The sequence below is a fragment of the Tubulanus polymorphus genome, chromosome 2 (assembly GCF_964204645.1).
Source record: "Tubulanus polymorphus chromosome 2, tnTubPoly1.2, whole genome shotgun sequence".
NCBI classification, from domain to species: domain Eukaryota; kingdom Metazoa; phylum Nemertea; class Palaeonemertea; order Tubulaniformes; family Tubulanidae; genus Tubulanus; species Tubulanus polymorphus.
Window position 1 is genome coordinate 29,111,893 of NC_134026.1, and position 25,800 is coordinate 29,137,692.

General features: G+C 36.6%; 4 protein-coding genes across 8 annotated transcripts; 2 read left to right on the forward strand and 2 right to left on the reverse strand.

Annotated features, from left to right (window-relative positions):
• Nucleotides 1–1,088: 1,088 nt before the first annotated feature.
• Nucleotides 1,089–2,821, reverse strand: LOC141900282 (selenoprotein Pb-like). The gene is made up of 5 exons (XM_074787091.1): nt 2,664–2,821; nt 2,320–2,543; nt 2,016–2,219; nt 1,802–1,922; nt 1,089–1,719 (listed from the first exon to the last, which is right to left on the reverse strand). The coding sequence occupies exons 2-5, from the start codon at nt 2,520–2,522 to the stop codon at nt 1,648–1,650; spliced, it is 600 nt and encodes a 199-aa protein (XP_074643192.1). The 5' UTR covers nt 2,523–2,543; nt 2,664–2,821; the 3' UTR covers nt 1,089–1,647.
• Nucleotides 2,822–3,134: 313 nt separating this feature from the next.
• LOC141899911 (synaptic vesicle 2-related protein-like) lies at nt 3,135–13,936 on the reverse strand. Of its 4 annotated transcripts, none has more exons than XM_074786528.1 (19): nt 13,873–13,936; nt 12,577–12,652; nt 12,195–12,316; nt 11,229–11,314; nt 9,214–9,312; nt 9,053–9,124; nt 8,684–8,808; nt 7,984–8,047; nt 7,714–7,839; nt 7,486–7,629; nt 7,049–7,125; nt 6,897–6,973; nt 6,743–6,760; nt 6,118–6,228; nt 5,911–6,022; nt 5,747–5,828; nt 5,461–5,664; nt 5,333–5,372; nt 3,135–5,107 (listed from the first exon to the last, which is right to left on the reverse strand). In XM_074786528.1, exons 2-19 carry the CDS (start codon nt 12,630–12,632, stop codon nt 5,088–5,090), a joined length of 1,635 nt encoding a protein of 544 aa, XP_074642629.1. In that variant the 5' UTR covers nt 12,633–12,652; nt 13,873–13,936; the 3' UTR covers nt 3,135–5,087. The 4 variants fall into 4 exon arrangements, with proteins under 4 accessions (XP_074642629.1, XP_074642626.1, XP_074642627.1 ...); XM_074786525.1 differs by lacking the exon at nt 13,873–13,936 and adding an exon at nt 12,789–12,876; XM_074786526.1 differs by lacking the exons at nt 6,743–6,760; nt 13,873–13,936 and adding an exon at nt 12,789–12,876.
• Nucleotides 13,937–14,871: 935 nt separating this feature from the next.
• On the forward strand, nt 14,872–22,765 carry LOC141899928 (uncharacterized). 2 transcript variants are annotated; one of them, XM_074786554.1, is made up of 15 exons: nt 14,872–14,953; nt 15,359–15,427; nt 16,667–16,738; nt 16,853–18,302; nt 18,405–18,461; nt 18,552–18,612; nt 18,785–18,903; nt 19,068–20,208; nt 20,284–20,340; nt 20,472–20,555; nt 20,773–20,839; nt 20,926–21,047; nt 21,138–21,196; nt 21,272–21,358; nt 21,446–22,765. In XM_074786554.1, the coding sequence occupies exons 1-15, from the start codon at nt 14,951–14,953 to the stop codon at nt 21,571–21,573; spliced, it is 3,576 nt and encodes a 1,191-aa protein (XP_074642655.1). In that variant the 5' UTR covers nt 14,872–14,950; the 3' UTR covers nt 21,574–22,765. The 2 variants fall into 2 exon arrangements, with proteins under 2 accessions (XP_074642655.1, XP_074642656.1); XM_074786555.1 differs by having other exon boundaries at nt 20,475–20,555.
• Nucleotides 22,766–22,892: 127 nt separating this feature from the next.
• On the forward strand, nt 22,893–25,464 carry LOC141899904 (protein TEX261-like). The gene is made up of 6 exons (XM_074786517.1): nt 22,893–23,063; nt 23,555–23,634; nt 23,715–23,868; nt 23,956–24,023; nt 24,330–24,453; nt 24,911–25,464. The coding sequence occupies exons 1-6, from the start codon at nt 22,994–22,996 to the stop codon at nt 25,030–25,032; spliced, it is 618 nt and encodes a 205-aa protein (XP_074642618.1). The 5' UTR covers nt 22,893–22,993; the 3' UTR covers nt 25,033–25,464.
• Nucleotides 25,465–25,800: the final 336 nt, after the last annotated feature.

Below are 25,800 nucleotides of genomic sequence, written 5' to 3' on the forward strand. Positions count from 1 at the left end.
TCAGCTTTTTAGCGAGCCTCCAGACTGTCACTGTCAGCTTTGTGGGGAACTTCCAGACTGTCACTGTCAGCTCTGTAGGGAACCTCCAGACTGTCATTGTCAGCTTTGTGGGGAACCTCCAGACTGTCACTGTCAGCTTTTTAGGGAACCTCCAGACTGTCACTGTCAGCTCTGTAGGGAGCCTCCAGACTGTCATTGTCAGCTTTGTGGGGAACCTCCAGACTGTCACTGTCAGCTTTGTAGGGAACCTCCAGACTGTCACTGTCAGCTTTGTAGGGAACCTCCAGACTGTCATTGTCAGCTTTGTGGGGAACCTCCAGACTGTCACTGTCAGCTCTGTAGGGAACCTCCAGACTGTCACTGTCAGCTCTGAAGGGAACCACCAGACTGTCATTGTCAGCTTTGTGGGGAACCTCCAGACTGTCACTGTCAGCTCTGAAGGGAACCTCCAGACTGTCACTGTCAGCTCTGAAGGGAACCACCAGACTGTCATTGTCAGCTTTGTGGGGAACCTCCAGACTGTCACTGTCAGCTCTGAAGGGAACCTCCAGACTGTCACTGTCAGCTCTGAAGGGAACCACCAGACTGTCATTGTCAGCTTTGTGGGGAACCTCCAGACTGTCACTGTCAGCTTTGTAGGGAACCTCCAGACTGTCACTGTCAGCTCTGTAGGGAACCTCCAGACTGTCACTGTCAGCTCTGAAGGGAACCACCAGACTGTCATTGTCAGCTTTGTGGGGAACCTCCAGACTGTCACTGTCAGCTCTGTAGGGAACCTCCAGACTGTCACTGTCAGCTCTGAAGGGAACCACCAGACTGTCATTGTCAGCTTTGTGGGGAACCTCCAGACTGTCACTGTCAGCTCTGTAGGGAACCTCCAGACTGTCACTGTCAGCTCTGAAGGGAACCACCAGACTGTCATTGTCAGCTTTGTGGGGAACCTCCAGACTGTCACTGTCAGCTTTGTATGGAACCTCCAGACTGTCACTGTCAGCTCTGTAGGGAGCCTCCAGACTGTCATTGTCAGCTTTGTGGGGAACCTCCAGACTGTCACTGTCAGCTTTGTAGGGAACCTCCAGACTGTCACTGTCAGCTTTGTAGGGAACCTCCAGACTGTCACTGTCAGCGCTGAAGGGAACCTCCAGACTGTCACTGTCAGCTCTGTAGGGAACCACCAGACTGTCATTTTCAGCTCTCTTCTGACTGTCATCCACTCTCTATTGAAAGTTGATGTCCATTTTCCAGATGTTTACAATGTCAGGAATCAGTGATATTGGGTTTGACATTATTACAGACGCAAGAATGGGTCGGTGTACGTGGTACCAAACCTTGACATGTACAAGAGTTTTCTAGCTGAGAAACTGATAATTTACACTTACAATGCTGTCCAGTATTATTGCGAATGCTATGACAGCTACAGTAATTTGAAGTATATGACAGTTTAGGGCAAAAGCACTCTCTTACTGAAAGACTGTGTTTATGGTGACACCTACATTTACTGACTAATGATACCATATTAGTAACTGTGTGTGCTAGGTATAAATGTGGACAATGACATCGATATGGTTTCCTTAATGGCACGATCGGAGTACATGAACATTTATCTAATATCTCTTGGTTTGGGTTGTGACATCTACATGTTCGTTGTCATTTCTGCGGTACTACCTGAAGATGATGGCGATGGGCCCTTTTAGATCTTCTGCGTTGACTTGAGCCGCGCTACAAATACATAACAGATTTTTTCTCCTGAAGAACATACCGGATAGAACAAGCAAAATCAAAATCAAATTCTAAAATCTACCTCACTACAACGTATCCCACACAGGTTTCTGTGACGGTATGTGTATCTGATAGCATTCCGTACATAGTTTAAATGTAACCAACTCCCTGGATATCGTATGTGATAAGTAAGGCGACCACATCTGAAAACCAAGCACAGATTTTCAATCTCTGATATGATTATGAGTTAGTGTTTATTTGTTGTTTTTATGAGTGGCTGTTGTATAGATACTTACCGATCATAAATCAAGAAGTCGTCCTTTTGTCCACCAATTATGTTCCAAATGTTATTTTCAGGTGTGGCCTGGTATGTAGGCATACGTGTCCTTTTTTGTAACCGTCCAAACTGTTGGCGAGCATGATTTAGTGGGGAATTGATGATGATAAATTTGATATCATTGGCTCCTCGAGATACATAGAATCTTCTCAAGTGTTCGAACCTGAATAAAGGAATGCGCGATGTTAGGTCGAAATCAATATCCCTATACAAAATTAGATTAAGTTCACTTTATTAGAGTGAGATAGGAAAGCAATTTTTACCTGGAAGCTTGAGTAAGACAAAACCCTCAACTAGCCTGCATCAGAGCTAGCACTACGACATGTCCTTTATGCTCTGCCATAGGATTGACATTATCAACTGACCAATTATCAGGTGGATGACAGAGCTGAGAACCAGCAGCACTTTCCACAGAACCAGCAGCCAGGATCAGACTGATCACCAACAGGTAACCCGCCTTCACCATGACTGTGGCAAGGGACAAGCCCTAAAAATACCATACAATCCTCATCAAAATACTTCATTTCGATTTCATATTATTGAAAATTCTGTAATAGTCTTAAATATGTCGACATATCCCATATGAAACTTGACAATCATCACTTACCTTTTGAGTGGAGGTATTTCAATTAGAACGCCTCAGTTTTACAATTTTTCAATCTACACGTACTGAACTAGTAGATCCTTTTTGAAATGGTTCTTGTGTTCAAATGATTTTATACAGTGCCTCGACAGTCAACTTTGTTCCTGATCTAGATTGCAAATAGACTTTAGACTAATCACCTGATCTTACAGGATATATGCAGTGCTAGTGCAATTGTTTTCAAGTTTCGTGACCCGATGAAATTGCGCAAGAAGTATTCAAGCCTTTAATAGGGTGCAGGCCAAGTCATTATATTAGTTCATTCCTTTTACTTTGATTTCTAAGAATTAAAGAGTCTTGTGGAATGTTTACCAATCTTGGGTCTCAATCATTGCACCTCGATCCATTTTACATAGTTTGAGTCATTAAACCATTTCTCCGAGACAAGATTCAAAACGGAATGATTCAAACAAACGAAGGAAATATCACATAAAAATAAATTTATTGGCAAAATTGGCCGGTAATAATAATATCATCAATATTTTACACGATTTTGTTCTGATGATATTTATCTAACAAGTATTATACAATACGATTACAGTACAATATATCATTTATTCATTACATTATCAACAACAGAAATATAGCATTCACAAATATACAGTGAAATCTCGTTACTCACACCATTATCAGATTATAAACCAAACCAAACATTTTGACCTCAGTGTGGAATATTGATCAGTTTCAAACTGAAAGAAAAGATTTGGAGCCCTGAGCCCGGGTTTATAGATTGGTATTATCCCCTACCCAGGGGCTAACTCAATTTTTGATGAATTGAGTTAGTCCGGGTGTAAATACCAGTCTATAAAACTGGCTCCTGAAGTTTGTTTTAACGAGGTTCCACTGTATTACTTGATGATCACCAATCTATATAAAGTTGGTTATTATGTGAAGTATAACTCAATTTTGTTATTACATGAATTGATAACTCTGCGGAATCACTGAACAGTATCGGATTGTTTTAATATTCTTCCAGTTTATAGAAATGTACAGTAAACAGTTTTAAATCTCAGTTGAAACCTTCAACATACCGGGGACCCAGTTCAATCGTTCTCAGGTAAATATCTTTTAATGTGGACCTCTCTGTGTCCGTGGTATTCAGTGAAATATACCAGTTAATTATGTTGAAATTCGAGTTATTTTTACGTTGAAATTCGAGTTATTTTTATGTCGAAATTTTAGATTCGACATAAAAATAACTCGTAATACGACATAAGTTGAAATCTATTTAAAATTTATCTCGTATGTCACCAACGGTCTTCCATAGTCTGTCACATAACATCGTACATAAATACCAAGCTACCCTGGTTAAAAAGAAAGACAATTTTCATGTATTGAACTCCAAATAAATCATGGACAATAACATAAAATGCTGATCAATAACATAAAACACAAAAAGCTTGTACCTAAACTTGATCTACTACTGTGAGTGGAACATACATGGAATAATCATGATAATTATTTACTTCATTCAAGTAAGATTATGCTACAAACAAAAACGCATAAAAATACAGAAGATTAAGAAAAAGAGTATTTTCAAGCAAGTCAGTCGAGATTTTCAAAAAAAAAAGTTGAAAACCTTTTAACTGGCACGAAGAATGCTGCAGTTTGCAGACAAGTGGCCACAACTAAACTAAATTTGGCATTATATCGGGCAGAATAATATCTTTGTGAAAGGAATGTTTACAGTATAAAAACAAACAATACATATAAAACTTAACAGTTATCTATCACATAAGACCTAAAGTGCTAAAATATAAATGCATAAGCCACAAACCACTTTAACCCGTCAAATAACAGGAACCTTCGCCTTGTATCTTAACCACCAAATCTGTTCAAATGTATGTAAGTTAAACTGTCAGTCCTGATCTACAGATCTACTAGAACATTATCGATAATCCTAATCCACTGCTACATAATACAATATTTCAGATATATAGTATCAATTCTTATTGATTTTTTACCATTTGAATTTATCCACAACAAACGTACCAGATACACGTACACGTACACCCATGTATAGCAAGATTCAACATCGTATATGAACTACATATTATGCAATGTATAATCAGATTCTACAGATGTTACATTAGGCAACCATTCGCCGAATACACAGCTTTTTTCATTAACACTATTGAAGATGACGTTAATAATTTGATACCAATCAACCCTCAGTTCTTCAAACCTGCTTTAATCGGTTTAAAGAATTTATAGATTTTTAACCAGTATATGAAAATAAGATCCTGCAGTATTTCCTGATTACAATGCCTCGATATTCATTCCTTATAGAATTTACAACAGTTCACGCATTAGTAAGTTCGGTTTGAATTTTATGAGTGAGTTTATTCTCAGTCAATTGCTGGTATTTCTCATGAAGGTGTTTTATTTTCAGGCTGATGTGGCACATCCTACAAAATAAATAAAATATTCCGTTAGAGAAATTGCTTTTTCAAGCAGAAAAGTTTTTTTCTGATTAATCATAGTTTGGTTTCCATTCAGTTGTAAAAATCAGTCATGTGAATCATTTCAAATCTCGATCATTTTAGGGGAAATCGTGTGAAAAGAATTTTATATACAGAGTAAATGATTTCTCGCATATTGAATATTATTAGGGATGGTTTTTTTGTTGTTACCTGAACCAAGTAACTTAGAAGTTTCAGATGCATTCTTTTCCTAAATTCATATATACAGGTTTATATATTACATGTATTGAGTGAAAAAACCCCTCAGAAATGTACTCGCACACATCGAAATATCTTACCTTCATTTCCTTTCCTTGTGTTTCTATGGGTAGTAACATGGCTGCTATTGCAGCTATCAATGCAATAGCTCCATAAGTACTGACAGCTAATGATGGAGATGAAGTCAACATGACTTGAGCGACAAATGGCGTTACTATTGCTCCAATTCGAGCCATTCCACTACATGTACCGAGTCCTAAAGCTCGCATTGTTGTAGGATAAACCTGTCATAGAGGATAAATAATCATCGGTCATGATCGCAATTAGATACTGTATGTTAAACCTGAATCTAATGAGTCTACTTACCTCTGGAGTGTAAACATAAGCAGCTTGGAATGCTCCAGATATAAATGCTCTTGCCACAAATATAAAAAATGTCAGTAGGGGACTGAAAAACAACACGATCCCATCATTACATCATATACTGGTGGTATACAAATGGGTATTATACATTTTCGAAATCGACATACCGATTTGTGCAGAGATTTAGTAGAAACACGAAAAAAGAAAACACGACAAATTCACCCGCCATTGTTTTCTTACGTCCCAGTTTTTCTATAACAGCTGCAGTAATGAACAAACCTAAAAATAGAAATGGGATTAATAGAAATTCGGTGACGCCGTAAAGCAGGATCATGATTCATGAATAACTGGAATAACTTAAAAAGATAAAATACCAGGGAATTCTGCAACAGATGTCCACAATAAATCTGTGTAATCCTTAGTAGATAACATTTTACAGTCTAACAGACAAGCGAGTTCTACCTTACCACTATCTCCAGTTCCCCCTGAAAATATAAGTTTGATTAAAAATCTTAATGAATTATATTAGCAAACTAGAAGGGGAAACATCGAGTTAAGTTTTCAGAACACAGTTTCATAAAAACCATTGATTTAAGATAAACTGAACTTAATGAGGAAACTAAATCTAGATTTAAGAGGTAAACCTGTTTGTCACACTGGATCCTGATGCCATAAACCAAAATAGCAGTTTAAATTGAAATAAAGGATCGAAATTCATTCGAAAGGGGTAAAGATGGTCGTGTTAAAGAAAAGAATCGTAAGATTAAGTACAGAACTCGTTACCCAGATCCTCATTCATGCTTCAAATAAAACAAATGCCACATTAGTTCTACATCATAAGTCGATCTCAAATGAGGAAAAGGGTTGTTACAAATAACTCGAGATCTCCTTCAATAGAATTTCTATAGTAGGGATAAAAGGAACTGAAATATGCAGTTTACTAGAATGATAACCGTTCCTCCATTTCATATAACTTGGGGTGGTGGTTGTTTAATTTACCCTTTTTATTAGATCCACCTAGAATCGAGCAAAATCAAAGCATCCACAATGAATTGTATGACTGATGATTATTTCAATACAAGATAAAAATGTAACTTCGAGTAAATTGACAAACAAAATGAAATTCTTCTTGTATATGGATAGTAACATTTACCGTGACATTTATCCCCGGTTTCAAATAATTCCGTTGTCATTAAAACAATGCCATAGTATGAAAATGCACACGCCAACCTGGAACATAATAAATGATAATCAATTGAATCTAAATAAGCAGTTAAATATGGCGCACGTATAAATGTCACATACCAGATAACCCATAGAATAATTGTAGTCTTCCTCAAGTCGATCGAAAATAAATCTTTTAATTGGCCACGTTTTACATTCTATTGAAAAAAAAAGAAAAATTTGTGATTTAGTAAACAGTAACTAGAAAATATATGAGGGATTTTAGTTGGTATTCTGGGTCCAGTTCCACAGTTCTGAGTTAAGATTTAACTCAGAGTTAACTCTTGAAAATGAACTAACTTTAACTCAGAGTTAACTCTAACTCACAACTGTGGAAGTGGGTCCTGTTGATTCCACTGATTTCAACCACAATGACGCCTCATCATTGCTTGTAAGCAGAGTTCGTAGTCACAGAAACAGCACGCACTGTTTCAGACTAATACTTCAAATTTCCATTATCTTTGTCACCAGTGGAAACACGTTTGATAATAATGTTACGCAGCTATCAGTTATCGTACCTCTTCTGTAACTTTAGGAATGTTATAAATTAGACGACCTTGGGGCATTGGTTTTCCATTTTCTTTCGCTATTCTTTCTAGGGTTGCTAATGCTTTTTCTGGATGTCCCCGCGCAATATCGAAACGAGCACTTTCCGGAAGCCACTGATAAAAAATAAATCATTCATCAGGAATGAAACGGAACAAATTTCATAATTTGAGGGTTAATGCCATCGGGTATATGCTTACCACGCAGAAGGCGGCAAATATAAGTAGAGGTATAGCAGATAATCCTAGTAGATATCTCCAGCCTAAATGTGGCATAACTAGTAATGCCAATAACGTCTCAAAAACAGCTCCTAATGCCCAAAATATCTATATTGAATATAGAAAGGTTACGTTGTTATTACAGTTTTTTCATCATATTACAGAAATCGATAATACTCCGGAAATGTTTAGATAATGAAAATGATTTATTGATTATTGGGGGATAATTCTGTTGGGTAGACTCTTAATTACCTCGATCATAACAACAGCCTTTGCTCTGATCGCTGTGGGTAGGAATTCTGCATATAGCGTTACCCTGAAAAATATGTTAAAATAAAGATAAAAACCATACGTTGCAATAAATACCAAAGCTGTATTAAAATCAAAATTGTCAAGATCATATTCAGGGCCATCCGGCATAATCTTATGATTACTTTTTGATATTGATTATTGTCATATCATATCATATCATATCAATCATATCATATCATATCATATCATATCATATCATATCATATCAATCATATCAATCATATCAATCATATCATATCATATCATATCATATCATATCATATCATATCATATCATATCATATCATATCATCATCTTTATTTTCCTTTACAATTTCAGTTACATATAATGTTAAATCACACGACATGTCAAACAGAAGGCTCACATTTTTAGACCACAGTGTCCGTCCGGCTCCCCTACAATTCCTAGATCCAACCCTACTATTGCTGGCAGTTACCCCTTTTTCATGAAATTTAATGACATCAGGATTTTATATTTGAAGTCAAATCGAAATGAGAAAATTGAGTGTTTTATGACATAATTTGAAAATCAAATTGCCAAGAGTTCAATGAATATTGTAGAATCAGTGACAGCTGCAAAGATACTTTCATACTTTCATACACGGGCACTGTTCATACGGAACACCTATTCAAATACTTACGCCTGTGGAGCACCACCAACTCCAAAGCCGACTAAACCTCGCAGAACTAAAAGCCAAACGAAAGTTGGTGAAACGGCGCTGAGTATTCCGAAATAAAATGTGAACAGTGACGATAGAAGCAATGCCTGAAATTGAAAACATCTACTGAAAATATCACATTCATTTTCATCTCTATCTAAGCAATTTATCCATATTTCTGTTGGTAGATTTAACAAAGCTCATTTGAAATCAGTCATGCGTTAATTTCAATGGAGTTTACTGTAGCTGAAAGCTACTGACATTAATAACTCTTTATGTTCGCTAAACTAGCGACTAAACGATGTCATTCGAGTTTGATCTCAGTATTCAGTAACCAGTAATAATACATACTGCACGCCGACCATACTTGTCACATATACTGCCCCAAATACTAGAGCTTAACATCATTCCGCAAAACACAATCTACAAACACGAGCGAAGCAATTAGAGTCGATAGTTATTAATGATTTAATTGATTTAATAACTTTTGTTAGATATCGACGAGAACGTACAGTAGTCGTAAATGCTTGTTGCCAACTCGGGATACCCCAGTCACAGTGTAACGCTGGTGATAGTATACTCAATATCATCATCTCCATTGCATCTGCCATCTAACAAAAACACATCATTTACTAATAACATCACCTAAATCAACAGGCCAAATATCATAAATGTTTTATGCAACAGATACTAAATGCTGTAGTATGCAGCAGACTAATAGATGAAATACTGTCAAAATTTCATATGAATTTTTGATGTCATCCATATTCCACGCTCATGGGCTTCACTAACATATACATGGTCGTAATACCATTTTAAATAAAATATAATTTGGTACACACACTGCCGAAAAGCTTAGTCTCACGGTTCATACAGTTATACAAATTCAAAATTCTAACAGTTTTTTTTAACAATTTTCCGCAAAAATGTCTAGATACCATCATATTACATGGATTCTTATCTTAATGGCGACTGGTTGACGGCTGATTATCAAAAAAATGGCTGTTGAAAGTTACCCCTGGCAATTGCTAGGTTAAGAGTAAAATTAACTTCTCCGACTATTTCCCGCATTAGAGGAGAATATATATCAATTTCCACGGATATATCAGTTCAGAATTCCCAAGTTTTTCCAGATTTCACATGAGAACATCATGTTAGTCTGCATAGGAGTCACAGAGGCATAAAATACGGCGAAAAGTGAGTATAGATTTTGAAAGCTGGACGTTGTCCTGATGAGGACATGTGAACAGACAGATCTCAAAGACATCTCACTAGTATCCTACTAAACTAGTTATGTATATATATATATATATATATATATAGCGATGATCCTGTTGATCGTGACGATCACCATGGTTACGGTTCATTAATACTGCGAACGTTTGCAAAGTTGACATTTTGACCAAAATTGAAATATTCATCGATCTTCACTGCAGGCGTAAGATTTACAGTCCAGTAAATTGTCAAATTGACCATCAGTGCAAATCTATTCATTAATGAATGTCCTATTGTCAGTTTCAACCATTAATCGATATGCCGATATACACTAACACCGCTACTAGTAGTACCACATCACGGCCAGGGCTACGGGCAGAATAGTCTATGGTTTCATATATATTATCAGAGTCTGATACAGTGGAACCTCATTACAACAAACTTCAGCAGACCAGTGTTCGTGATATCCAGTATAAAATGTATCAAAATCGTTCTATTCGGGATGAAATTCTTCATTTTTAAAAGCCGATAAATCGTTACATTCAAGGTAATAATAACAAGGTTCCGCCGTATGAATTTATTATCAGGTTAGATAAGACTGAAATAAAATATTCAATGTCAAGGATTGCCCTGATTTCCCACTGATAACTTTAAAAGAAATAGATGTCTACAGATTTTAAGGAAATTTACACCTATCAATTTCTACCCATTTCTGATAAAACAAATTACTTGGATATGAAAGGCCAATGAAACACTCTGTGTTGACAGAATTAACTTCCATCAAACTTGTTAGGAAATTTTAGAAATATTTGTTAAATCAAAAAGAAATTCGGTGTTTTGACAAATCATGACAGTTCCATTTTCCCGTGATCGAAGTCAACGCCAATCTTATTATTAGGGCATAAATGACGTCGTCAAATGCTTAAACAATAAATAGTTTTATGTTTTTAATGCTGGGGAACGTTTCACATTCTTTCTACCCATCATTCAATCAGCAACCATACTGGTCGTCATGGCAACTGAATCACGACAAAGATGACTGAAGTAAAGGTTGTTGTAGGCATCTCGAAAATATTCAATCTCCTTTAAGCGTCGTACACCACAATCAAATTCATACGACTAATTAAAATGATGCTCTGTAGTTCAAAAAAAGTGTAACGCAAGCTTGCAATATTAACTTCAGGCCACTACTTTGAAGGGTCTAAATAAAATTTTGGTTTAACATTTTTATAAACATTGGAATGATCTGGTACGTTTTATTGATAAAAATTCACATTTTTAATACATATGAGAGATTTATATTTAAGCTTACCCATGCTAATCCTGTTAAGAATGATAGTTTAACTTGGAACATTCCAAATCCCAATTGATCAACACATTGTTCCACTGTAAATTGTCCTGAAATAACAAAATATACGTATTAAAATATCAGGCTGCTCAAGATGGTACCAGTACCTTCAAAGTAATTAAATACAATTAGTATGTTATTACAACTTTTATATCAATTTAACAGTAGGCATTTCATAGGCCCACTATTAAACAAATATTGTTTAGGTAAACCCCAAGCAGCAATTTCTATCTATTATGGATCTGTAGAAGGAATTTTCTTAAGGAATGTATGAATGCTTTTGGGGATAGGCCTACCCGTTAATCCTATCTGGTCCTATGCATGAATAACCTAAAAGAACTGCATGTTGTTTAGACAAACCTAAAGTTAATCACTGAGCCGCACATTTCATTACAACCACTACTGTTTAATGTCCAAGTTGCAAAAGGATATAGTTTGAGTTTACGTTACACTTCAGTTTTTAGAATCATAACTGTTTGTAACAGTTTGCAGAACTGTAACAGTGTATCATGTTTATACAATTGCAACAGTATGGTAACATGTTGTGACTCAGACTCAGCCAATTAGTCTGAATACCAGACGATGGTACCACAGTTGGTTCCCCTACAATGTAATGGCTATATTTGCTTAACTACAGCCAAGATGATAGAAGAAATATCCAAAAATCAGCAGCATCAACCTATTTAACTACCATCATTGGGTCCTATTTCACGTACATGCCCATTTTAAGTATACACAGGTAGGTCTCTAGAAGGTCTGGGGAATCAAAAATCAACAACTTATTTAACCTTTTTCTAAAAAATGTTGATTCTACCTTCTTCGGCCCTAAACTAAACTATGCAGTTTAATCACATCAATTGAGAGCATGAAAAGTTATAAGCTTTCACACAACAAGTATCATGCCTAAAATGACACATTCTATTTATTCACCTTCAGCTCCGTTATTTCCATCAGTTGGAGATGGAGATATCTCAACTTGCGATACCGATTTATCACGAGATTGTCCATCCAGATCCTCATAATTATCACCTCCACGTCGAAATTTAACCAGTCTAGAAAACATAATTCATATATCTGCTACCTCTTCTAGAATAGCGGTCCTCTCTATACTGGGACGAGAGGCAATAAATTATTATGATTGAGAAAGACTGCTGTGCCTGCTGCCATCGACACAGTACTGTTTGACAGTACGTGATACATGCACGCCATCTATCGAGTAAAATGTAAAAAGGTTGCATGCCAGAGTAAGAATGGGAACCGATTACGGTTATGGGATATTATGATACCACGGTATATTGGGAACCCTACTTACGGTAAACTTATAACTTGCTCCTTAACTCTAGCAAATCTCTTTTCCAAGCTGTGCATAGTTCTGTTGAACAGTGAAGCTGAAAGAATAAGTAAAGGGGATCAATCTACCGCCGATGCACCACCGGCCAGGGTGCGGGTGCGCCCGCGTGCTGGGCGCCCCGCGGCCGGGCATTCGCGGCCATAGGCTTCACGATGCAGAGAGAAATACAGTACCTGAAACAGTCTGTTCTGTAGAATACGCCATAAATGTATCGAATATATATCCTTCCCGAGACCGTGCTGCGCAATAGCTGTCAGGAACTTGCGTTCACTCAACCGTCACGGTTGAATGAGAGAGCCCTTAAATTCACCCCAGCCGGTTTTTACGACACAGTGGCATTGCTCACTGATTTTCACCAGTGTATCAAATACTCACTGTTTATTCATTTCATTTATTGATATCATGCGATCATTGAGGATCGTTATTGTGGGATATGGGAATAAAAGTGATTATATCTATTGCAGTGAACCTTATGTAAGTCGGATCATCGGCGAAAGTCGAATAATCGATTATTGAATATCAATGGTCCCAAATTTTCCTTCTCTTTTTCAAAAAAATATATGTTCCAAAGTTGGATTTTAAAGTCGGAAACTCGCCTATCTCGTAGTACTTTTCTTGGTCCCAAAATAAAACATCAGTTAAAATCACTCAACGAAAGTCGGTGGCCAATTTTCTGCCGTAGTTTGATTTATTCCCTGTTCTACGACCCCTGTTCCTGACTTGAAATTGACGATACATATCAACAGTCGTTATTTTAGTTGTGGTTAGTGTATTAGAATGGAAAAATATACCAGAAATATTCCAGTGTTTTTAAATCATTTCTTGTAGATCTTGCGTTAATTTTTCCGTTTACGGAAATTCTCAAGTAGTAGTTTTCGGAAAAAGGTTGGAAATCCGACTTAAATATATATGTTCAAAGTCGGAGAAATGTTGCGGTCCCAAAAGATCCGACTTACGCAAGGTTTACTGTAAATTGCAAATGAGAATTGTGAGGAATGGTAAAGAGTAGTCTATGGGCCAGTTTTATAGTTCCGAGTTAATAAATCTGTACTGTAATTCGAGTAAAACCTATTACTGTAAGCTCACAGTGTAATGTAAACAGAAATTCAATTTGTCGACCTCAACTACGTAAGAATGTGAAGGGAAGTGTAAGAAGGATTCGCCATCCTCGCAACAGAAGGAGCGCACTGGAATCTCTGTCACACCACGGCTAATCTGACTTCGAACTCCACCCTGAAACCTGTCAATTTCAATTACCTGTCGTCCAAGTGGCCGCGCCTGCTAGCTAGTACGCCGTATTTACGTTGAGGTGTAGATCCACTTCTGCTAAATATGATTCACACAGCATCATCCAGTATCAGATTTGATGGAATTGATCAGTCGTATTTGTAGCATACTGGTGATACACTGTGTGGTTGTTGTGCTTTATTGATCACCGGGAAACTGCTCTCTATATTTAGTAGTCTCGAATATCGGGTTTTACTGCTGATAACCCCCGCGAGCGGGATGACTCCCAGCCGATAAGACGGCTGGGAGTAGGTATTCAAGTTATTAAGATTTAAAAAAAGAAAAGTTTTTCAGGGGCTGGTAAGGGGGGTACTGACGTGCGCCGGGCCGGGGGTTCGTTACAGACACATTAGTCACCGTGCGTAGCCTTGGTCCCCGCAAAATTTTGGCTGGGTCGCTCCTCAATTTTTCAATTTGAATTAATTTGTTGAGAAGGCATGAAATCAATCAATTAGCACATGGCGGGTTTAAAAAATCATTGGCAAGAAAAAATAAGCACATTTTATTAATTACCCAAATTTCGCGGCTAAACTCACTGAAAGCACCCGTAAAAAAGATGAGTCGGAGAGCGAGAGAATAGTAAAAAGACAAAGAAAATAAAAAGAAAAGAAACCGGTCTGAAGATAATTAAGTTCTTCGGGTATGGTAGTCTGAATACCTAACTACCACGTCTACGGGTTGGCCTCGTTGAACCTGGGACGTCCGCGTGGGATCTTGGTCGGGGGTATCCTGATTCCACTCAGCGGATAGTCAGCACAGTACAAAATACTTTGTGATAATCTTTCAAGGAATTTGCGGTGGGCGATCGGTTCTGCCGGATCTTACGCGACGCGTGCAATGACAGACAGACCTACGCCACAGAGCGTGAACATGGAGCTACCCTTAACTAGAATGTGGAGCCGTCCTTTTTAAATGAATGTGGAGCTAACGTGGTTCGTGTTTCCGGAAGTCTCAAGCTCGTAGCAGTGACGTCATCGAGCATGGCCAGCGTGTTTCTCGTTTTTCCAAATTATCAAAATAAGAACTGATAACTTATAAATAAACTAGAATGGTTAGTAATATCACTTTTTAATCCCATGTTAGAGTTTATCATGTATTGCAGTATGTTCGTGTAAAGTTACTTAAAGATGTTGTCGTCGGATAAATAAGAAATTTGCATTTAAAATGTTGACAAATTTTGTTGAGGACTGAAATGTTGACACACACCACATGTGGGCCTACTCAAAACACGTGGGCGTTAAGTCTACTATCGAATAATCTTAATTCGTAGCGTTTGTCTTAAAAGTCTCCTGCACACCCACATGCAAGCACAGATTATAGAGGTTACAGTAAATAAGTGCAGGGTAGGGATGGTAAATACCAGTTCTATTCCTTTTTTCGATCATAATAAAGATTGAATGTGGTTTTATTTCGGCTGTGTTTTCCTTCTGTATGTGATTTGACTTTTTATTTGCAGGAAGAACTCACTGAACATCTACCTTTAGGAACTGATGTTTCTCATTGGATGACCGATGATCTAAGAAAGGTACTTACCCTCGATACCAGAGTATCCAAAATGTTCCCTCTATATGTGCTGCTTTTGACTACACTAATATAGTTGTGTTTTCATATTAGCCACGCTGTAGATACAGTTATATACGTAGCTTATTGTTGTATGTGTGTTAGTGTTTTAGCATTACATCTACTGTTGTGAGCTCATATTGATATTTTAATGATATAAATGAGGAACCTTGAATTTAAATTCTAACTTCAATTTTCCAGCTCTAACGCTATAGTATTCATAGATATATTCAACAGTTTTGACTTATCATACCCGGTTTGATTCACTGCACGATGTTCCTTAATTAATTAATTAATAAGTTAATCATTAATTACTAGTTCTAAATGTTTATTTTATTTGCTTTGTTGAATAACTCCATACAGATTCCTGATTTTGAAATGATGCTTCAAGACCTTTTAGCTCAGGTAGATAGAGACAAATTTATGTTTTATTTCTGAACCAATGACTAACATTTGACTAACATAATTTCAAACCAATTTAAATAAATTAACACGTTTTATGTTCACAGGCTAATTATGGGAGGCCTATTATTGCACAGCAATGATTTAAAAGTTATTTGATGTATTTTTGAGTTGAAAGTGTTCTCTGGTATTTCATCTAAAGGCGATCATGCTGAATTTATTGTGATTCACTCAGTTATTATGTGTCCTCAAATGTATCCTCTGTTTGTGTTTTGTGTTTGTTTTTGTTTCCTATATTTATGTATTTTAATTGGTTTGTGACTTCGATCAATGCATTGTTAGTGGAATATGTATGAGCCTATAATGTGTGGATTCTAGCGTAGCTCATAGCTCTTTGACCGTGTGCAATTACAGTACATTTATCTGGGGCAGATCTAGACGGTCTGGATGACCCCTACCTCCCCCATTGATATTGCCCTTTATTTTCAGCGACGTTACCAGCTCTGTTTTGGTTGGACCCATGCATTAATCAGGCATTCACCCATGTTACTTTTTCATGAATAACTGCATAGATTTAGCCGTATAGATTAGTATTATAGTTTTGTCTGATAAATTTAATTCGACCCTCGTATATCCTAGTCCAGCTGTTCACTCCGGGTAACTATGGTTACTTATGAAAGCATCTGTTGTCACTACATACAGCTGAGTTCCTTAAATCCTGAATATTTTTGTGAAAACTTAAATTATTTCATTATATTTATATATAATTATACATACATAGGCTATATATATATCTTTACAGCCATTGGATGATAGTAAAGTTTTACCAGTGCTCCAGTGGGACAATGTTTTTGAGCATTCCCCTTCCTTCAGTGTATGTATTGTCGAATAATTGATATCGATGCCATTTACTGGAATTGACTTCAGATATATGCATTGTAGTTTCTACTATTACCGTGTACTATCAGACTGTATGTTCTCATTTCAGACACTTCAAGCCGAAACGATCGTTGTACAAAAAGATACAATTGGGAATTTAGGAGATGAGTTTCTTGTCGATCCACGAGATGAATCGGCGATGAATTTTCTCTTAAATAATTTTGATAATCTGGAAAATGATCTTGAAAATTTATCCGATAATGTGATTATTGATCCTTGCGAATTCCTCATCGAAACATCGGATAATGGATTCATTAGTGATGCAAATCTGATATCGTCAGCGGAATCGGTACAAAGTTCGGAAAGTTCGATCAGCAGTAACTGTGATAAAACGGATAATATAGTGATTAAAAAGGAGAATTATTCGGGTGTGAAAGAGATAAACAGAAGTTCTAAGTTAGTTTCGCTGTTAACCGAACCTACGAAACATGGCAACATTACCAAAAACAATATCAAAGTTTACAAAAAACAATCAAATGATAAGATTGAAGGTGTGAAGACCGAATTTATTAAGCAGGAGATAGTGAAAGACAAATCAACTAAAAAGATTGAAACTTCTCGTAACGTTGGTTCGGCTACAAGAGTTAAAAAAGAGAAAGTCTCTAGTAACGTAGATGATAACTGCAGTAATAAGTCTAAGAAAGTTGCTAAATCTAGTCATTCCATTACAAAAAGCCCACCGGCAAGGGATATGAAAGTAAAAAGTCGATCTGCTAGTCCAACTGTTATGACTCAAGCTAAACCCGGGCCATCTATCACAGAAAGTCCTCTCCTTATGGAAGCCATGATAAAACAAGCTAGTCTCCCGGTGCGAAAAGTTTCAAAGCCGAAAAGACCATCTGTTCAAGCCAAAATAACGAGCAAACCTGAAGTTATTTCGCCACCTATAAGAAAATCTGAGACACTAATTCCTAAAGTTGATGAATGCAAAAGCATGACCAAATCAGCACCTAAAATGGAGAAACATCCATTTACCTCTATTCAAGTGGTATCAAAGCCATTAACTACATCAGAGCTACCTGAAAAACCTCAAAATGTTGTCAAACGTGAAACTGGTATTGTGGTTACTACGAAACCACTGAATGTGGCTTCATCAAGTAGTGAATGGTTGAATAATCAACAGCAAACGGTGAAACCCAACACAATAGCCGTACATCATATCGATCAAGAAGATAAACCAACTGAAGATTTGGTAAAGCCAGATTTTGATGAAGTTCCGACTGACAACAAAATTTCAGAAACTGTTAGTCCAGTTTGTTCTCGCAACCAAGAGATGCCATCATCTACTGTACCAACTTCGGTATCAACTACGAGTCCACAAACGGCTATTAGTCCAGCGAAATCATTCGACGCTCCTGTATCTACAGTATCATTCAACGTATCAACAGTCACTTCTCTCATACAGTCCTCTACTTCATCAGTTAATTCCTATCCAAATTTTTCATCTACAACTTCATCGGTTCAACTCAGCGATGATGATAGTAATTGTAGTTTGGGAGGTAAGATATTCGATGTTGTTTCATCGGTGCTGCGAAATATTTCGAGAACGGAAAAGGTTTGATGATGCTAATCGTTGTTGAAAACTTTTTTCTGTGTCGTAGGCAATATGGGTATTGCTGCTATGGATGTCGGGAGTTTGTTGGAGCAATTTGAAGAAGGTAATGGTAATCGGGTTACGTAGTTATTGAGTCAATACAGACATTTCTAGGTGGTATCTTAAAACCAGGTTTTCTCTATTTCTACAACAGTATCGGCAGCATTAGTTGAGCAATCCAAACGTAGTGACTTCCAGACCCCTCTTTTACAAAGGTAAAATTTTGTGTTATACCAGTATTGTCAGTTACCTGGTAGTCTAAACATGTTATCAGGTTAACCACTTGAATAAATAGGCCATGTCAAAGTCTTGTCTGGGACATTACAAGTGTTTCCATATAGGTCAATATATTCATTCTAATTCATTGATTATTTCTATGGTACACAGTTATGAACCGGCAGAATGTCCTTCACCGTTGAATGGTCGCAAACTTATCATACCTAAGAAATCTCTGCATCAGAAGGTTTTACTCGCAAAACATGTCAACAGTCCTATCTTGAGTCCAGGTCTGTACACAATCTAGATATACAATGACTGCTTCGAACAAAGGTTTTTTAAACCATAACAAAAATCAATTTGGAAGAATTATGACGATATAATGAACTTTGTGCTAAGATTAATTTCAATTACTGATAATAAGTATAAAATTTTGTTCATCCAATCTTTCTAGCTATAACTCCATCCAACAGTCGACCTGTAAGCCCTCCTTGTGCGATTATTGAAAAGATAAAAAATGCTGCCAAAAGAAAATCTGCTATTATGTTACCGATGAGTATGCCTGCAAAACGTGATAGAGGGCCTCCGAAATCGGTCGCTGTCGCGTCATCCCCTCGAGTTCAAAGGGTCATTCAAAATTCTGATCCGTTGACAGCGGCGGAAAGTGCTGATAGAGAACAAGTTAGCCTAGATCATGATTATTGTTTCAATACTTCAAATGCTCAACCACAGAAGTGTGTTCAGACGTGTGACACCAATATTAACCAATCTACATCACATCCGAGCAGTGCTTTAACTAGCTGTTCATCTAGTCCACTACCACGTATTGTGACGAGCGATCCTGAGGATATAGAAGTAGATATTGTCGGAGTGACTGAAGTTCCAGTAAATCCACCTCTACCTGAAGAGGAGTGTGAAACCTCAGTAGTGGACACTTCGGTTCCTTTACCACCTCTACCTGTGAAGGATGATAGTGTTGTAGCGCAGCAGAAAACAGAAAGCAGTGTTCTAAAGACACTTCTGCAGAATTTACATGAAGAATGCTTGAAAAGTGCTGAGAGCAGTCGAGAGATTAAACCGCAACCATCAACGGATATTCGTGAATCTTCGAATGTTAATGATCCAAAAGTTCGCTTGGATCATATTTTAGAGGAATTCGTTGATGAAGAAGATCAGAAAAATCGATTCAATCGTTTAACTGCCGAACGACCGGATTATAAAGAAAATAACAATTCAACGAAAATGGGTCGTCGAAACGCGGCAAATAATGTGATAAATGACGAGGGTAGTTACTTCGATAAATTACCGAACTATTGCACAGCTCTCGCTCACTCGACAAAACCAACTAAGAAAGATATATTGTCAGAAGCTCTAGATGAGAACAATGATCATAATCATGACCGAGACCCGTCTCCGGTGAGAGATGACGGACCAACAGTATTCAATAAACTACCAGCTTATTATAGTTGTTTTACGAACAGTACAAAATACGATCAGAAAGATTGCAGCGGAAATAATTCATTGGGTGATGAAAGTGATTCTAGTCAGTGTTCTCCCGATCAGAAGAAGTGGTCGAGATCTCGTTCGTCGAGGAGGTATGTTATAGAATTTGTGCACTCTGATTATTGTCTCTCTACGTTTGATGTTAAATGAATCTCGTCCATTTTTAGAAGCAGTCGAGATTCGAAAAGAGGACGTTCTTATCGCTCCAGATCACGATCATCGAGGTATTATTTTATCTGATATCAATACATGGGACTGTTAGCCTAAAGCTACAGATTTAGCTCAATTCATCTTTATGCAATACCTTTCTGGGTTTTTGTCAAGTTTTGTCCACTAATTCGTTTTTGGTTTTCAGCAGTTCTTCGTCTGGTTCTCGATCGCCATCTTCATCGAGAACACAATATCAACGAGACAGACAAGCACGGCCAAAATACAGAAGGTAGGGATAAGGTGACCAATGACGAAATGGGGCCAATTGCTCAAAGGTCGGTTAAAGATAACCGGCAAATGAATACCATAATAACAATGAACTTTTAACTGTCTGTTAGTCGACAATCCACTGGTTAACTCTACCCAATTTTTCAGCTTCCGGCCCCAGGATTTCTTATGTAATTTAATTGATATCTGTTAAAAGTATTGTAATGCAATTATTCCAGGTCAAATTCGTATGAGAGGAAACAACTGGAAAAACGAAGATTAGCAGAAGAAAAAAACCGAAAGATAGTACGTCTGTTTACAATTGAAACCATCGCGTGAAAACTTGCATGAATTATTTAGATCGAGACGAATGGCATTGATTCTATTTTTAGGATGAAAGAAGAGTCGTATACGTAGGAAATATACCTTCAAATTACACGAGTAAAGCTTTGAGACAGAGATTTAGCTATTTCGGTGAAATAGAGGAGGCAAATGTACACTTCAGAGAGCATGGGTAAGCAACGTCTCTTACATGCTGCTAATTAACCTCACACCAGTTTCTCTTCTTGTAGATATGATTTGAAACGTGTTAATCTGATTTCAGCGATAATTATGGTTTTGTCACATTCACCTATGCCTGCGATGCTTTTGCCGCAATAGAAAGTAAGTCTCATTGTTTCCGATGTTTTGATGTTCAATTGTTCGGTGAGATTCTAATTTGAGAATATTTCTGTTTAGAAGGCAATGATATTCCTGGAGTGCTCAGATTCGACTTGTGTTTTGGTGGAAGGCGACAGTTTTGTAAATCTGATTATGCCGATTTAGGTAATACAGTTTTCCATTTCATTCACCTTAAGTGTGTGAACCAACAATATTTTTCTCACCTTTTCACTGCACGCTTCTAAATTTCAGATGGAAATAATGAACTTGAAGAAGAATTGACTACTTCATATAAACGCCCTGTTGCAAGCAATGTTGGAGGCGGCAGCTTCGATGATTTATTAAAACAAGCATTAGCTAGGACGAAAAAAAGTAGCTGAAATATGTGGACCTTAGATTTTTTTTTCATATTCAATTTTCTATTCTGTGATTTTCCTCAAGATTTTCAGTTGTTATTATTACATGTTAATTTAGATATTCATACTTTATTTAATTTTTCCACCTGTGATTCAGTAGACTTTCAATTAGAGTTGGTATGACATTCAGGATCCAGTTCCAAAGTGCTGAGTTAAATTTGACTGGAGTTAAAACATTGAAAATGAACTGATTTAACTCTGTAACTCACAACTGTGGAACGAGGCCCAGTTGATGAAAATGTGGTTAGAGTTAACTGGTGGATAAACATCGTGGTTACGATGACATTTCAATAATCATCAATATGGCATTTATCCATCGACAAACCAACTTCTGAGCAACTGGTCCTAGAATGGGTGCATCTGAAATTACTGTCTTTTTTTGTAGCACCCCATAAACCAAATGAAGAGAAGTTCATGCTTTGCTATGCATCAGCATCTGTGCTATTATTATACATACATACTTGTATACATAATTCTATGTAGGTGCTTTGAACAAATTTTCTTATTTTATTACAATGTCATACATAGATAGATATCATAGTTCAAATTGTACTTAAGATTGTATGAATGCCTTTTCTTGATTTTATTTTTGTAAAGACTAACTGGTATTTAAGGAAGTGCCATATATTAACCAGGAGTGCCGCTTATTTTCTAGCTGCAGATTTTGTTTATTGGATTTGGCTTATGTTGTAAATGAACGAATAATGTTGACTCGGTATACTATGGAAGTAGAATTGATACTGGTATTGTAATCAGAATGAAATTGTAATCAGAATGAATTACAATGGAAAATTGTAGAACTATCATCATTTAATCAGAAATTGTGTTGTTAGCCTAAGAAAATTGTATAATAATAGTACGATGTATAATGAGGATGAGTTTAATATTTTGGTTTGTAAATATGATTTGTCACTGGTATTATGTATATATGGTGTCATAATGATGAGTATTGGGGAATCGATTAATGTAGTCACTTCTTGAATGTATGAATTTGATAAGAATATTTTATTTTTGTTTATTGTTTTAAATATTTGTAAATTCAGTGAATTTCTGGGGACATGGTTTTTTAGGCAATGCTACGGTTTGTTGTCATTGGTTAATGAGAATGTATTGTACAAATACTTGATGGCTTGAATGACGTCATTTGTGCTCAATAATAAAACCATTTTGTAAATGAATAACTATTTTTTGCTTTTTTTTACTGAATAACAAGTGTATGTTGGAGTTTAACTTGAGGATGGACCCTGGAACGCGAGGCTAAGACGACATTGTCCTGTAGACGGCGCTTTCAGCGAACGTCGACGTTACTGAAAAATTCATTTTCTGTATTAAACTTTTTTCTTCGCCCCTTTTACCGATAATGCGGTCATAAAACATAATCAAAATGTGGTTGATGTATTTGTTAAGTTGGGTAGCGATGCTGCTACAGATTGTGTTTATAACACTTTCAATCGGTGAGTTTTAAATAACAAAATAAATCCAAACTTTATTGCTACTTTTTGACACTCGTTCGTCTCGGATCATTGATTGATAAACCTTTTAGATTTATAAAGTAACATGCAATCTTCTTACTACCTTGCACATCAACGTTTTGACTGATACCAATGACAAGTGTATTTGAATTCAAGTGTCCAGTGAATTTCCCACACCGTCACCGAAACTACTTTGTGGCCCTTGCCCTTGGGACTGGGCTGGAGCTGTAGGGTTGTAGGGGTTTGCGGTTGACTGAATACTAGATGATTTATGGGTTCCCTTCTCGCACTCCTGGAAATGGCTATTTCTATCACTCGATGATCCAAGTGTACATGGTAACATCAGACACCAAAATTCTTGGTGAAGGGTTCCTGAAACGGGTTCCTATTCGGGAACAAACGCCTCAAATCTCTTATTTTACATATGAATCATTAAGTTCTTATATTTGCTCTTATTTTGTGACATTTTCCAGCGGCTGGTTTGTATTATTTAGCTGAATTAGTAGAAGAATACACGTCTATAACAGGCCGAGTGATCAAATACTTGATATTTGTAAGTTCATCATCATTAAACATGTTATGTTTCACTTTTGTTTATCATCTGACTGTATTGTGACCCTATTCTATTTCTAGGCAACTATCGGAGTTTATGTCGCGCTGTTATTGTTCGAAGACTTACCTTTGACATTGATAATCGGAGGCTTTGTGGCTAATGTAGCACATTTATTCATTCTCCAGACGTTTCCGTATATAGCATTTACATCGCCTTCATTTATAATTGGAACTGGTAAGTTCCTGTAAATCATAGAAAACATCGTTTATCATCAACTTCAGATTTAATGAATATTCCAATTATGTATTTATTATCTTTCAGTAATGCTCTTAGTAAACCACTATTTCGCATTTTCCTACTTTTCAAATGTGTGGCATCCATTTTCTGAGGCAAGTATTTTCATGCAAACTAGATGCAGTATTTGCATCATAATACTGATGATTACAAACAAAAAATCTGTTTAACTGATGATTTTCTTTATAAAATGCTTCTAGCAATCTTCAGAGATTTATTTGATGTTATCAATTTTTGTTGAAATAAGTATCTGAAGATGTGTGGAAGCATTCTGTCCAGAAACTTAGGTCAGATTTTATGTTTGTTAATCGTCAATTGTGGATTTTTTACATCAAGTTTATTTTCATATCTGAATGATGAATAATTCTTTCTGGTGAATTATTTTCTGTTTTTATTTGTAGGTGTTAGCGTTTTTTACCGTATGTTTATGGCTCGTACCATTCTTGTTCTTTGTGTCGTTGTCGGCAAATGAACTCGTTCTACCGACTTTGTCTGAAAATTTACAAATGAGAAAAGAAGATACGTGTAAGTTATTTTTCATAATTGATAATCTACTAGTGATGCGTAATCCACCAATTTTATTACTGAATTTACCAATAATGCAACAGGCGCCCTTTGTATATGTATACTATACTACAGTAAACCTTGCCTAATTTGGACAAACTGGGACCAGCAGAATTGGTCCTAGGTATGCTAAGTCCGAGTTAAAGATTGGAAAGATAGTTAGGAAGTCACAAAAATGGTTTGATTTGTCGAGTTAGTCGAAGGTCCGAGTAAGCCGAGGTTGTGTACCGGTAGTCTAGATAGACGAGATCGTGGGTAAATTTATTTTTGGATCTTAGGTAATTTCCTAGATAGATGGTGGATGATGGAGAACAGGAGCACGTATCGTTAGTGGATTATCAATAATCTTTCAAGTGCCTGTGATATAAACTAGTGAAAACACTCAATTTATTTTGGTTTTTCTGATTTCTTCATTCAGCTGATGGTGATGACATTGTCAGCAGTTATTTCATGCGTAAAGGAAAAAAAGTTGGATTACTTTCATTTTTTAAGTTCGCGCAGGAAAACATTCTTCCACAGAGGATAAAGAAACAATATTGAATGGTAGAAAGCTTTGGCCAATCATATCTCAAATGCGTAATATCATAATACAATACAATGTAGCGTTATATATCCATATTAAAACTGATATAATTCTGGGTACGCAGGTAGAATCATTCACTGTTTATATAATTAATAGCAATGCTTAAATCTTGTAGTTATGTTTATTAATGGCTGCATTAATGGATGAATACATCTCACTACACAGATCAACTTTATTTTGTTTAATAATGTACTACCCGGTATAGATACAATGGTGTAATTATTCGTTTAGAATGAATGGCTCTGTGATGCAATCCTCTTTCAAATGCCACGCTAGTTTTATGTTGCTACCGGTACTGATTTGATAGAAATCAAGAATCGGTTTTGTAAGTTTTTATCCAGCTATTATTGTCGGTGTCGACCTATTTGATTTTTCAATAAAAAATTTATCAACATGATTCGGGTATTTACTCTATATATTATATATATTTCCTGGACTCTTGGCAAGATCTTCATGTCTTAAGGGTCCTCATATTTCAGGGCCGGATGCACCCCATCCTAATAATGTCAAGTTGCCCCAAAATTTTATGGGAAAATGAGAAATATTAAGTTGATACCTAAGTATAAATTCATAAACTTCTCTGTATTTCCAAAAAATGTTTTTTGATGAGCTTTACTTCGAGGTGCCCTTTTAATATTTATTACATGCCTCATTTTATGTGTACCTACCCTTTGGCTCTAGATCTGCCTCTGGATTTAAATATTCCCAAGCCACTTAACCAAGAA